This window comes from Oryzias latipes, chromosome 14 (genome assembly GCF_002234675.1).
Source record: "Oryzias latipes chromosome 14, ASM223467v1".
Classification (NCBI taxonomy): Eukaryota; Metazoa; Chordata; class Actinopteri; order Beloniformes; family Adrianichthyidae; genus Oryzias; species Oryzias latipes.
In genome coordinates, this window is record NC_019872.2 from 15,606,803 (window position 1) to 15,620,144 (window position 13,342).

General features: G+C 40.2%; 2 protein-coding genes across 5 annotated transcripts; one reads left to right on the top strand and one right to left on the bottom strand.

Annotated features, from left to right (window-relative positions):
• Window positions 1–467: 467 nt before the first annotated feature.
• LOC101175017 (transmembrane 4 L6 family member 5) lies at window positions 468–3,387 on the top strand. Its single transcript, XM_004076468.4, has 5 exons — window positions 468–741; window positions 1,461–1,526; window positions 2,004–2,137; window positions 2,431–2,641; window positions 2,735–3,387. Exons 1-4 carry the CDS (start codon window positions 565–567, stop codon window positions 2,624–2,626), a joined length of 573 nt encoding a protein of 190 aa, XP_004076516.1. The 5' UTR covers window positions 468–564; the 3' UTR covers window positions 2,627–2,641; window positions 2,735–3,387.
• A 99-nt stretch (window positions 3,388–3,486) lies between these two features.
• On the bottom strand, window positions 3,487–9,029 carry LOC101165495 (mitochondrial ornithine transporter 1). Of its 4 annotated transcripts, none has more exons than XM_023962474.1 (7): window positions 8,851–9,029; window positions 6,304–6,377; window positions 5,502–5,760; window positions 5,297–5,434; window positions 4,966–5,141; window positions 4,725–4,883; window positions 3,487–4,649 (listed from the first exon to the last, which is right to left on the bottom strand). In XM_023962474.1, the coding sequence occupies exons 2-7, from the start codon at window positions 6,356–6,358 to the stop codon at window positions 4,528–4,530; spliced, it is 909 nt and encodes a 302-aa protein (XP_023818242.1). In that variant the 5' UTR covers window positions 6,359–6,377; window positions 8,851–9,029; the 3' UTR covers window positions 3,487–4,527. The 4 variants fall into 4 exon arrangements, with proteins under 4 accessions (XP_023818242.1, XP_023818243.1, XP_023818244.1 ...); XM_023962475.1 differs by having other exon boundaries at window positions 8,753–9,029; XM_023962476.1 differs by having other exon boundaries at window positions 8,749–9,029.
• Window positions 9,030–13,342: the final 4,313 nt, after the last annotated feature.

Below are 13,342 nucleotides of genomic sequence, written 5' to 3' on the forward strand. Positions count from 1 at the left end.
TCCCTCCGCATATTTCCAGAGGTAGGACATTCTCAAACATTCTCACCTTTAAACCTTTCTAAGCTTCTTACATTAGTGCAACACTGTAATGAACTTTCTGCAGGGTTTAACGCCCCCGGACATTTAGTTTCACTAGAGTCAATGGCACATTGTTTTTGTTCTGCTGCCAAGTGTCCAAAGTTCAGCAGCAATTTGCTCTGCTCAACTGTGCGAAGATTATAATCTTGTCGCGAATCACAAATTACATTAAATTACAAGATTTAATAATAGCCTGACTCAGATGACCTGAAAGCATCCTTAGTTTATACATAAACTAAAGCGGATCTTCTTTTCTGATGGACAAAAGCAAACACTGTGTCTCTATGACACAGAGGGTTGAGTCACATAAAAATCTGGAGCCTATCCCAGGTTGTGTTTGTCTATGTTATCTGAAGTCACACCCCCAAGCGCCTAACATTACTGGAACACACTTCCCTGCTGTCCATTCTCTGTTTTTGCTCAGTTTCAGGTGGAAGCTCCCTCTGAGAACAGGAACCCCATACAATTTTAAGGCAGCTGCTCAACATGTGCACTGGAAAATGCTCCCGCTTCATCGCAATCGGCCTGTACCCGCTGGTGGTCATTTCCATCATCTGTAACATTGTGCTTTTTTTTCCTGCGGGAGACACCAAGTACGTCAGTGATGGGAAAATTACTGAGGAGGTGAAGTACATGGGGGGAGTCATTGGAGGGGGCATAATGGTGAGTTTCTTTCTACCTTTTATCCACAAAAAAAACACTTTTTTAATGTTTTTAACAGATTTACATTTTTCTTTTGAGCTTTAAGATACTTTTTTCAAAACTGTTCAACCTTTATTGCACTCTCTCTGTAAAAAGAAGTGTCAGCTTCTGACATTCTCCAGCCTGCAGCTCAAGTCATGTGTTTACAATCCAGCCGGGCGTGCAGCAAATGCTTCATCTCGTAAAAAAAAGAAATTTAATGGATTTATATTCCTTTTAATGGGGATACTGGCTAAACGGAAGTCCTGCAGCTTTAAAAAAATAAAAATAATATCAAATAATAAACAGAAATACATATTTAATCACATTTTTGTTTTACTTCCTGTTTCTGTAAGGTCTTGAAACAAATGCAGATCTTTGAGGCTATAAGGCTTTTAAACATGTAAGCTACAATTTAGCTTTTTTTCAATGCTAGCTCACACATTTTTGGCTTCTATTGTTAAACTTTAAAAACTAACATCACATATTTTTGCATTTGTCTAATGCTTAATCTCAGCAGTCAATGAAAAGCTACTACTATCCATATCCAGGGCCAAACTATTGTTGCAAAAAAGACCAAACATTTGTTGGATGCAGACGCTGAAGAGACTGAGAACAGTTAAGAATGTGGTTTTATCAATGCTTTTTCTGAAGAAGACACACAGAAGATCTGCAGTGAACATCTCCTCCTCCTGTTTCAGGTGCTGCTCCCAGCTCTTTACATTCACTTGACTGGGACACAGGGTTGCTGTGGAAACCGCTGCGGGGTGAGTCAGTCGGGGGTTGTTTGAAGGGCTTGGTCTGGATTAAATGATTAACCAATTGAAAAGCTCATTGAAAGGTGAATGTGACCACACAAGGATGTAAAAGTGACTGATAGAGAAAAAGGCTGGCAGGGTCGGTATGTTGCAATGCAGGATTAAAGGTTCTTACTTCAAAGTTAACATCTGAAAATGTAGGAAATCTGTCAAAGGCTTTACTGTCACTTTACAAAAATCTGTCAGATTTTTATTTTGCCTTTTAAGAATTATGCAGAGCATGAAACCATGTCGTGTTTTGCCAAAATGAATCAAACGAATTTGTTTCTGTAGGTTTGTGCGAAACACCAAGCACAGGCTGATGTCAAAATGTGAGGAATGACAGGAATGTTTGTGGAAACCTGATATCTCCAACTCTTAAGTGCTTGAAATTGAATTTTGTGGTCTCCTTCAGTGGAAATGACTGTCACCTGCCAAACTTTGCAGATGTTCTTGTCCATTGCGTTTGCTGCGGTGGGTGTTGCCGGCGGTCTGTACAGCTTTATCGTGGCGGTGCTGGGCTTGAAGAACGGGCCCTACTGCAAAGTTTTGCTGGCTTGGACAACACCATTTAAAGACAGGTCCTGCAGCTGCCTTTCATCATTTTCAGTTTAGAATGATATTTGTTTACTGTTTTGTTTTTTTGGAAAACAATCTTTAATTCCATCATGATGAATCATATTTTTTAAATAATTTTTTGCAACAAAAAAGTCAGAAAGTTTAATTTGACTTTGTCTAGACGCAGTCCAGGATTCAAATGGGCTTTAACTTAAAGGTTTGATTGCTCACAAACGGAGAGGAGTGGCTTTAGCTCCAATTTTCTTCAAGTTATTGTTAAATTTAAAACTTTCTTTTAAAATGTGTTTTTCCACAGTGAGGAAGGTTACCTGTCTGACAGCTCAAAGTGGTTCATATGCACAGAACCCAGCGACATTGTCCAGTTTCACATCGGCCTGTTCAGCACTCTGCTGGCCACCAGCTCCCTGCAGGTCATTCTCTGTGCTTCTCAGATGATCAACGGGCTCTTCGGCTGTCTGTGTGGGACCTGCGGCAAGAAAGACGTCATTTGAAGATAAATCCAAAAGGTTCCAATTCTATTTTTTCTGTTATTTCAGCCGATCAGTTCATAGAAGAGGTGATAGTAGATCCATGATCTGACTGTGTTTTGTTTGTTTCAGGGAGTTTGAAGTCCTGACAGCTCATTGGCCCTCCCCGCAGGAAGATGGAGGACAGTCCAAACAATTTTATTAAAATTTTACTTTTTAATAATGATTAAAAAGAGTTCTTGTTTTACTAATTTTGACATCACATCAAATTCCCAATTTGTTACTTTTTGAGAAAAATTATACGAAGTTGGTGTTCGATTTATTTGAAAACTTTATTTTGAGACCCATACTGATTTATAAGTTTAAAACAGTTTGTATTTCACCAATTTCATATTTCAATCACTTGTTTCTTATTCTTAAAGTTCTCACCTACAGATTGACAGTAGGTTGTCTCACTGAGATTTCACTAGAGATGCTAAAAAACATCACATATTACCTTGTGTTGTTATTCTAAAATGTCTTTCATTTAATAAACATTTATTTTGTGAATCGTTTCAGGTATTTTAGCAAACAACCAGGATACAGTCATCAACAGTCGATTAATAATTTCTGAAAGGCAGCTTTAATTTTTTTATTTAAAATGCATTAAACGAGTGTGGTAAAAATCTTTTCCAATGGATTTTCCACTGGTGTCACGTCTTTCCTTCAAAATGTTTGTTTCCCTTTTTGTTCTTCTAAAGTTTTGCTACAAAGTACAAAAAATAAAAATATGTTAACCTCTTTTCAGCACTTGTGTTGTCCTTTGCCTTCCCACTAAACATACCTTGTAATTTGCTGTGTGTTGAGTTAAAACTGGCTGCAAAATGAAATGCAAAACACATTTAAGATCTTTACTGGCATCTTTAATGTATTTGAAAAATTAAGCAATATTTCCACCTTTGATATTCATTAATACAGATGTGTGAACTGAAAAGTAAGATGTTATGAAAACTATTGTTAGCTGTAGAGCTTTTAAGCAGATTACTTTTTAAATATCTCCATTTCTTGAGTCTGTAGGCATCTTGAGTCCTGAGGCATTGAAGACTCTGATCCACTGAAGTACTCACATTTTCTGTATGTCTACCGAGTTTCTTCTGCATTTGCTGTCATGTAAAAACAGGCAGCACAAAGCTATAGCACCAGTTTGAACCCAAGTGACCTCGACCACAACTGGTGAAGGACACGATTGCACCACATCTCTGATATTTCTCTAATAATTCAATAAATTTGACACATTAAGAAAATTAAGAGCAGAATATATTTCATTTAGGGAAAATAGAAATAGAAAAGGCGGAACGAGCACAGAAAAGTTAATATTTTCTAGATTTTTCAAAGAAACACAAAAAGAGGAGTGATGGCAATGAAAAGGCAACACAGTTTGAAAAAAAGGGGGATAAAAACCACAGGAGCAGATTAATAACTTCACAAAAGCAAAAAAAGGCTCAAACCTGTCCGGACAACAGAAAAACTTAAATGTGGAGACTTAAAAAATGAGCTAAAATATTTTCCTCTGAATCTAAAATGTGATTCAGAACTGCAGTTTATCAATGATAGGAAAGGATTCCTAAAAATGACATGCTAATAACATCATTCTTGTAATTTTTGAATGAATTCAAACAGGGTTTTTAAAATCATTTGTGCTTAGCGGTTAGTCTCACTACATAGTCTTCCTCCTGTTCGTGTGCTGAGGTAGACTTGAGATAAGAAACTGTAGTTGGATCAGCACTGCTGTAATGCACGTAAATTCTGTAGTGTTAAAAATAAGCAACCAAAAACAATCTAAAGTAAAAGTAAACACTCTAGAAAAGGCATTTGTTAGTATGAGGAGTGTGGCAGTTTCAGAGAACAGGAGCACGAGGTGCTCCTCCTCCGCCCGCACTTGAGCATCAGCCGTCAAACTGCTGCATCATGAGCTTCCTGCTCGCCTCGTAGGCCAGAAACAAAGCTCCGTTCGCCGGGAAGGAGCGGACCAGGGTGGGGGTGAGACCGGAGTAGAGCGTCCGAACCCCTGGGCACGAGAGGCAGAGACACCTTCAGTTTGCTGCGTCAACATCGACAGGCTTGGTAGACGGCGGCTGCTTACCTTCAGCGTGAGCAATGGCCATGAAGGTTTTGAAGAAGCCGGCCTGCTTGCCTGTCAAAGACATGACCTGGATGCGGGATTTGACGCAGTCCATCGGGTAGACCACGGTCCATAGGCAAGCCCCCCCTAGCCCACCGCTGAACATGGTCGCAGCAACACCTTCAGCACAGCATTTCACAGTCATCAGCACCAGACGGAACCTAGCTTTGAATGAACAACAGCTGAGGCATGTGTCTATTACCTATATCGTCCTTATTGCACCTCATATAGTCTGCAAACATGGAGCGACAGAGCTCGTAAGCGCCAAAGAAGCAGAAGTAGCCGGGAACCTCTCTGGCTATGGTGGTGGTCAGACCCTGGAAGAAGCCTGGAAGCCCCTCGTTTCTTATGATGAACTTCACCACGGACCACACTGAACTGCAGACACAACAGAACAGACGGGGATTCAGACTTATGATGAAAAAATGTGGGGAGAAAATCTTGGATTTTGTTTTTAGTTTTTTTTTTTTAAACACAGACAATCAGAAGACACAGAGTGGGACCTGTCAGAACACACGTGTGGCTCTTCTTACTTCTGGCTCTTGGCGATCTTCCCCGACGCCTCCATCTCAAACATGGCCTGCAGGCGGCATTTAACCAGTTCAGTGGGGCAGAGAACCATCGAGGAGAAGATGGACGCAACTGAGCCGGCACAGGCTCTCTGCACGTCACTGCCACAGAGAGAGGAGGCTAAGCAGGAAGATGCGACTAAAGGCTGCAAACAGGAAGACCGTCTACCTCAGCACGCTGTCCTTGTGTAATCCCGCCGTGAAGCGGATGACCTGCTGGCAGAAGCCGTAGCTCATGAAGAGCACAGAGTTCTCAGCGATGTTGGCCATCAGCGCCGGAGTTGTGCCCTGATAGAAGCCTCGGAGTCCCACCTGTTGGTAGGTGCAGGTCAGGCAGTGGATGAAGCCGCGATACATCCTGGGAAAAGTCTGCATCTTGACCTTTGCCGTGTCCAGAGGCTGGCCGGCAAAGACGCATGCGGCGCCCCCTTTGGGGAAAAAGCAAAGCTGCAGCAAAAGTGATCAAACTCCAACGAAGCATTGATGTGAGAGGTCCGTCAAAGACTGCATAAAAAAAAAAACTCCCTACAAATCACAACATCCCCTACTAGTGTGCAGCTTATGAAAGGTCAGCCATTAAATGTTTATGATCACTACTGAAAACACTTAAAGTTAGGTCCAGTCCAAAAACAAAATATTACACATGATCATGAACAGTTGTGGTTCAGTAGGTAAAGCAATCATCCAGAAACCCAAAGCTAAGGTTCTGTTTCATCCCCTCAAAGCATCGTTGCACAAGAACCCAGACTTCCTCCTGCAGAGTTGTGTTTTTGTAGAATCACACAGAGGTTTGGAATGTGGCCTTCAGATCAGACACAGCACAGATTGCAGAGCCCAGTTTCCACATAGATCAGATAAATAGTACAAAAAATTAATGGATGAATGAGGAGCAGACTGCAGAGTCTGCTGTTGAATTAGAGTAAGAGGAGAAATTTACTACATCAGTGAAGGTTTAGAAGTTTTTTAATTACCTATGGCTCCTGCAGAAAGATCAATGACGGCCTGCACCGCTGGATGAGGAGCCATGATTCTTTATCTTAACTACCTGAAAGTTAAAATTACCAAGTAATTATCAATAATTGAACACAGAAAATACATGTTTATGCTTCTTATCAGATATCAGCTCAGGCAGCAGAGGTTTTGCTAGGAAACCTATTATAATTATGGCTAGAAATGTCTTAAAAAGTCAGTTTCATTTCAAAATGAATAATACCTTAAGAGGATTCAAACTGTTGTAGTCAATCAGAAAATTTCAAAATCAACTTTTGATTTAGCATTTAAACTAGATCTTTTCTCTAACTAGTATGTTATTTCACAATCACAGATCCTGATGCTGCTCTAACAGATGACCAGAATTAAAACTGGATTCTCTAACAAAGGTGTGGAAAAGATCAGTGATGTTTACCAGCAAACAGAAAGCAAATGTTCTTAAAAACAGTTCTCCACACATAATACCAATATAAAACCAATTTAAGAAGCGTTACATGATATTAAATAATGTTCTATGGGTAAAATGAATGCAAAATAAAATAATATAGAGTAGGATTGAGCCAATATCTTTTTTTCCAGCCGATAACCAATATTTTCCCGTTACCAATAGCCGACATTTGCAGATACCGATATTTGAATGTCTATAACTTTTTGTTTCTTTATTAGAAATGGATATCTGCTCTTATACTGTAAAAATCACATTGTATTTGACCTTTTGACTTACAACATGAAATCTCGTAGGAACAAGTATTACGTACTTTAAAGTTTGAAAATATATCTGAAAATGTTTTACTGACTATTAGACATAACTGAAAACCAAAAGATTTCCATTTCCAGGGATCTACTAGCAACGGCATGTACCAAAAATAAAATACATCAGTATCAGAACAGTCAGAACAATACTGGTGGATTTTATTTATATTAGAACAGGGGTGTCAAACTGATTTTCATTGAGGGCCACATCAGCATAGTGGTTGTCCTCAAAGAGCCAGATATAACTTATACATGTAACTAAATGTAATGAAAATAAATGTAACTACTCCTTAATGTTAAATAACTCATTATTTATTTATTATAACTTTTTAAAGTTACAATTACAGTTGGATAGAAAACATATGTTTGTTTGTTACTCCAGCATAAATCCTTTTAAATTTGATTCCGTCAGGTTAGGTTATATGGACAGTGTTTAAGTCCTAATGTATAGTTGCCCAATCCGATATTTCAAGTCCAATTCCCCCTAGAATAAATACACACCTATTTTTATTTTAAAAAATTAAAAACTTTTATGCTCTCGCGGGCCACATAAGATGACACGGAGGGCCACATTTGGCCCGCGGGCCTTGAGTTTGACACGTGTGTATTAGACCAGTACTGATAAATAAAAATTATACAAACATCGACCGATACCGATTCTGGAATCGATATATCGCCCATCGCTAATATAGTGTAGACTGAAAGGTTGCTTTTTTTTAATTAATTATTGAACTGATATTTATTTAGAAAATCCAATGTTAATTCATTAAACAGTGCTATCTTCATACTCTTACCCAAAATGTTATTTTTAGTTTTTGATGCACGAATTAATCGTTTTGGTAATGAAAGTATCACCTTGCTTCCGTTTTTCTCACTAGTTTTGTTAAAACTTTTTCCCAAATGATCAAGATTGGTTTTGGCAGGACAATTAAAAAACTTAATTGCTGCTTTATCAAATTGTTTTGTATCATGAATTGAATTATGAATTAGTGAACCATAATTAAATCTGTTTCAATGAAATAAACTTTATTGACTTTATATATTGTATGAGACTAATTTGTGATTGATAATTAGTAAGTATTAAAACATGAAATCAGAAAGTATGGCAAACATCATGCTTAATGAGTTGTATAGAACACACATCACCTGTTTATTCACCCCTAGGAACTCTTATAAAACATAAATGAAAGGAAGGAAAACGTTTTTAGAAAACTTCTTTTTTTGCAGCAACGTTTTCTGCAACCACACCTACCTTAAAATGAGAGTTTTAAGACGTTAACATGTTGGAGTGACCTTTCCCCAGATGATGCAATGTATGGAAGCATTTGTGTAGCATAATTAAAAATAAAAGTCAAAACCAGAAATGCTTTTTCATTTTCAAAATGAAGCTGCATTAATTGCAACAGAATTGCTTCCATACAAATGCTCCCATAGCAATGAAGCCGTTTTTATTAAAAACAATACTCATAACCTGCCACTAGAGAGCGACAAAAATCCGGTTCTTTATACTTTTTTTTTTTTTTTTTTTTACAATCATCTGAGGAACACGTGAGAAATCTTTAAGCCAGAAAGGGAAAGTGAGTTAATTTTGTAAACTCCAAATGAATCCGTGAAAATAAAAAATCTTCAGCGATAGGGTTGAACGTTTTAAGTAACAGTTTCAGCACACAAACCCACAGCACCACAGCCGGTGACTCCGAGCATCAGATTCAGAGTGTGTCTCGGTGGTTGCAGTCAGAGTAACATCACCCAGTGCGCACTGCATGCTTTCTTACAGCGCGGACGAGGACTCGTTGTTTATGTCGATATTCCACGTCCCAGCATCACACCTGTTCTCGCGCTTGCTGACATCAGTCAAAGTATGAGCAGACCATCCATTTGGGATGTCAAACTGAGAGGAGGAAAAGAACGTGGAGGTTGTTTGATGGCATTGCAGACAACTCGATGAACGCCCACTCGAATTAATATTCCAAGTAACAAAGTTGAAGCCGTGTTCTAAATTTAAGAGTTTAGAATAATATAGATTACGTATTTTAAACAATATACATATATACAATAAACGTTCCATGGTACTATTACTATCTGTTTCATGGAAAAACATAAACAATTTACAAATTAAATGAATTTCTTCATAGGGAGACTCTTCATAGACGATCTTTGATGAGAAGCCAGTTGAATGGCGAGAACTTCCGGTTCGTTGTAGTTAAAAAATCGTAGAGGGATGTAAATAGCACCCCCTGATGGTGATGGTTGAGAATGCACTAAAGCGCTATAAAACAGCCTTTGGGTCCTACATTTAGAGTCTTTGGTACGATTCGGCCTGGGTTTGAACTCCCAACATTCCTGTATTAGGGCGGACACTCTATCACAAGGACACTGAGCTTTTCAAATGTCTATGTGGAAACAAAAAATAGTTTATTTTAAGGAAAACTCAAACAATTTCGGCAGCCTAAATTTAAAAATGAATCTTGTTTTTATGGATATATTTCATGGAGGGGGAACTGTCAAATCAGTAACTCATCTATGTTAAAGGCTGTCAGTTCATTACCTTCAGTAACGGAGACAAGACATTCATTTCAGTTACTGAGTGAAAATCTAGCAAATGCCCTTTTTGATGATGTGCCCCAGCCCCCAGTCAGTATAACTGCTTATATTAGAACATCCTGTACCTTCCAAGTGATACTTAGAGTCGTGTGCTCTCAGATCTTTAAAGACTCTACTCCTCACTACTATGTCTGATGCATCATTAGGTGTACTTGAGAGAGGAACACTTCCTACCCACACATCCATCAGCCTGGTTCTCAAAATTCTCCAGAAACAAAAAACATATTTTCAACAGATGTTATTCTCCCGAGTGATTGAAGACATTTGAACAAGGACAGACAATTTGAGATGTTGATAAAAACCTCTTTCCTTTAGGGTTTAATTTGTCAAAGAAATAATAATGTTTTACTATTTGCCATTTACTCAGTGCATTTACTTTAAGGCATTGAGTAATACTTTTAACCGAGCACTTACATGGCAAATATTCACTCCATATTCTTTATTTTTCCATAATAATCTGTCTTTGACTTCTAACTTCCATAACCTCTTAAGACCTGGGGCCTCATTTATAAACGTTGCGTACGCACAAAAGAAGGCGTACGCCACTCTCTACGCAATAGTTGAGATTTATAAAAAGCAAACTTGACGGGAAAATGTGCGGTCCTCCACGCAAGCTCTGACCCAGGCGTACGCACAAAAACGGGTGAAATGAGAAATGGCGACACCGTCGGCAGATGGAAGAAACACGTGAAAGTGACAGTGTGTGCCAAATCGTGCTGGCATGTGCTGTGCTACACAATGTGGCATAGCTTAAAAACGTGCCTCTACCCCCTGGCGCTGATTGCTGTGTTGGCCCCGACCCTGAACCCCATCCCCACGCATTTGAGCCATTTGCTGCTGCTGTGCGCCAGCGTTTGGAAGTGATGCGTCGCTTATAAAGAAAAAGAGGTGTGCAAAATATTATTTATTTAAGAATTCCCTCATCGTGCAGTTTATTTCAGTCAGGGCGATCTTGATTTCGCCCAACTCCTTGGCCACCTCTCTGATTGAACTACTGACTTCCCTCTGCATTTCAAGGACTGCATCGGTGAGGAAACGTCCACTGCTGGAGGGTTGAGAGCCGCGTGCCGTGGAGACGCTGGGTCCAGACGGCTGCTCAGCTGCAGCATCGTAACCACTGGCCCCGCTGGAACACCCAGCAACTAAAATAAAATTGTTCTATATTAATAATCTGTAATTGTGTAGCCTGCATACATGTGACTTGACTGCATTCATTTTAATTATTTCTCTTACCTGTGTCACCCTGACCCTGGCGCGTCGGCGTCCTCCTCCGTCTCAGTCAGGTGACTGAGGCGGAGGAGGACGCCGATAAGGGGGACTTAATAGGGATTCCCCAATAATAGCGGCCAGTTTCTCATCAAGAGGGGTCAGCTCCGGTCCCCCCACCCCACCCCACCCCCCCACGTGGCGGACACACTCTGCCGATGCAGCGCTAGACGTTTTTTTGCCTCGACTTTGATGTCCGATCATTTCTTTCATTTCTTTTTTATTTCGGCCACGGTCCGAGGTTGTGAGGCTACAGCATTTACGGCGTCTGCCACCGTTTGCCACTCACGTGCCTTTTTGGCATTAGTAATGCCCACACTGTGCCCTCCAAACAACGTTTTATCCTCTTTTCCACCTCGCCAACGATAACTTCTACTTCACATTGAGTGAAGTTACGTTTTTTTGATTTCCCCTCTGTGTTTGCCATGATTTAGCAAGCCATGAATATTAATTTGTGGGCGTTTCACGGACTATTTATGGGCAACTATGGGCGTGTCATGTAGCCGCAAAAGCTGCGCTGCATTTAGAATCGGTTGTGATTTATAAAGGGAAAGATGCGTAGGATGTGCGTGCGCACGGTTTTATAACTCCGAATATTTCTGTGCGTACGCACGTCCTATGTTTCATCCGTACGCCACTTCTGACGCAAATCGTACGCAAAGTTTTATAAATGAGGCCCCAGGGGCCTCATTTATAAACGTTGCGTACGCACAAAAGAAGGCGTACGCCACCTTCTACGCAATAGTTGAGATTTATAAAAAGCAAACTTGACGGGAAAATGTGCGGTCCTCCACGCAAGCTCTGACCCAGGCGTACGCACAAAAACGGGTGAAATGAGAAACGGCGACACCGTCGGCAGATGGAAGAAACACGTGAAAGTGAAAATGACGATATTGCCTCTCAGAAATAACATGAAGACTTCACAAAGCAAGTCTTACAATTAACAGCCTACACGAACACCCGTTTGATCGATCAGCAGTGAAACAAACAAAAAAATCAAACGAAAATTACAACAGAAATTCAAATGAACACTTATTTGGAAAAAGAAAAGTGAAATATGTTCTGCAATATTGGCATGTTGTGCAATTCATCCTCATAAATAATATAGTTAACAGAACGAAATAATGTACAAAACTGATATTCTCGTCTGTGTGTCCGTCTGGCGGAGCAGATATAGGTGCGGGCGTGCGGACGGACGGACGGACGTACTAATTATCCACTGGGGAAAGTTGTTTTCATATTAAAACATTTCTTCATAAGCTATGGAATTATGGTATTCATGCATATGCCTTTAGTTTTCGTTTATTTTTGATAAAACAATGTATGGCGTATGTCTCAACCATTCAGAAAGCAACAAGAAATTACATTTGCGCTGATCAATTTCCCTTTTCCACGTGGATTATTACCGACATCTGTAGCTTGTCAGATGTAATTAAATGGAGGGAAATAAAATGCCCCATCACAATGCGTAATGACGCACAATGGCTGATCTTACGCTCTTAGAAGATATGGCAAATGGAAGAATTCGGAGTGAACGCATCTTTAGACAGCAAGAAGACGTGCTGGCAAATGAGGACGAGTGGCTTATGAGCCGGTTCTGACTTCCTCCAGCCGTCCTGTTGGACCTCTGCGGGCTTTTGGGCCCGGCGTTACAGAGGAGCACTCGGAGGAACCACGCGTGTCACCCGGTGCATCTGGCGCTCCGGTGTCCCCCCCCGCCCCCCCCCCCCCCCCCCCCCCCCCCCCCCCCCGATGGAGCGCTGTAGCCTCACAACCTCGAATGGTTGTGAGGCTACAGCATTTACGGCGTCCGCCACCGTTTGCCGCTCACGTGCCTTTTTGGCATTAGTAATGTCCACACTGTCCACAAACAACACTTTTCTCCTTTTTTCCACCTCGCCAACGATAACTTTTACTTTACGTTTTTTAAGTTACGTTTTTTTGATTTCCTCTCGGTGTTTGCCATGGTTCCGCAATCAATGAATATTCATTTGTGGGCGTTTCACGGACTATTTATGGGCAACTATGGGCGTGTCATGAAGCCGCAAAAAGCTGCGCTGCATTTAGAATCGGTTGTGATTTATTAAGGGAAAGATGCGTAGGATGTGCGTGCGCACGGTTTTATAAATCCGAATATTTCTTTGCGTACGCACATCCTATGTTTCATCCGTACGCTACTTCTGACGCAAATCCTACGCAAAGCTTTATAAATGAGGCCCCTGGTGTCCACATGCATCACATTAGCTCAGCTCACAGGAGGTTCAAATAAAATTATTTTAATTTTAAAATCAACTTTCATAAAAGCAGCAAGAAATATTTTTTAAATTAACAAACGATTTAAAAGCACAAGATTTTCTTTTACATTTAAAGGCAAAGTAAAAACTTTTAAAAATTTTC

What these genes read in the sequence shown, in the direction of transcription:
- LOC101175017 (XM_004076468.4), top strand. Translation starts at nt 565, where the DNA reads ATGTGCACTGGAAAATGCTCCCGCTTCATCGCAATCGGCCTGTACCCG. An exon ending in GCTGTGGAAACCGCTGCGGG is followed by an intron (nt 1,527 to 2,003) that starts GTGAGTCAGTCG and finishes CAAACTTTGCAG; the next exon opens with ATGTTCTTGTCCATTGCGTT. An exon ending in ACAACACCATTTAAAGACAG is followed by an intron (nt 2,138 to 2,430) that starts GTCCTGCAGCTG and finishes GTTTTTCCACAG; the next exon opens with TGAGGAAGGTTACCTGTCTG.
- LOC101165495 (XM_023962474.1), bottom strand. Translation starts at nt 6,358, where the DNA reads ATGGCTCCTCATCCAGCGGTGCAGGCCGTCATTGATCTTTCTGCAGGA. An exon ending in AAGATCGCCAAGAGCCAGAA is followed by an intron (nt 5,142 to 5,296) that starts GTAAGAAGAGCC and finishes TTGTGTCTGCAG; the next exon opens with TTCAGTGTGGTCCGTGGTGA. An exon ending in GTGCAATAAGGACGATATAG is followed by an intron (nt 4,884 to 4,965) that starts GTAATAGACACA and finishes GCTGTGCTGAAG; the next exon opens with GTGTTGCTGCGACCATGTTC.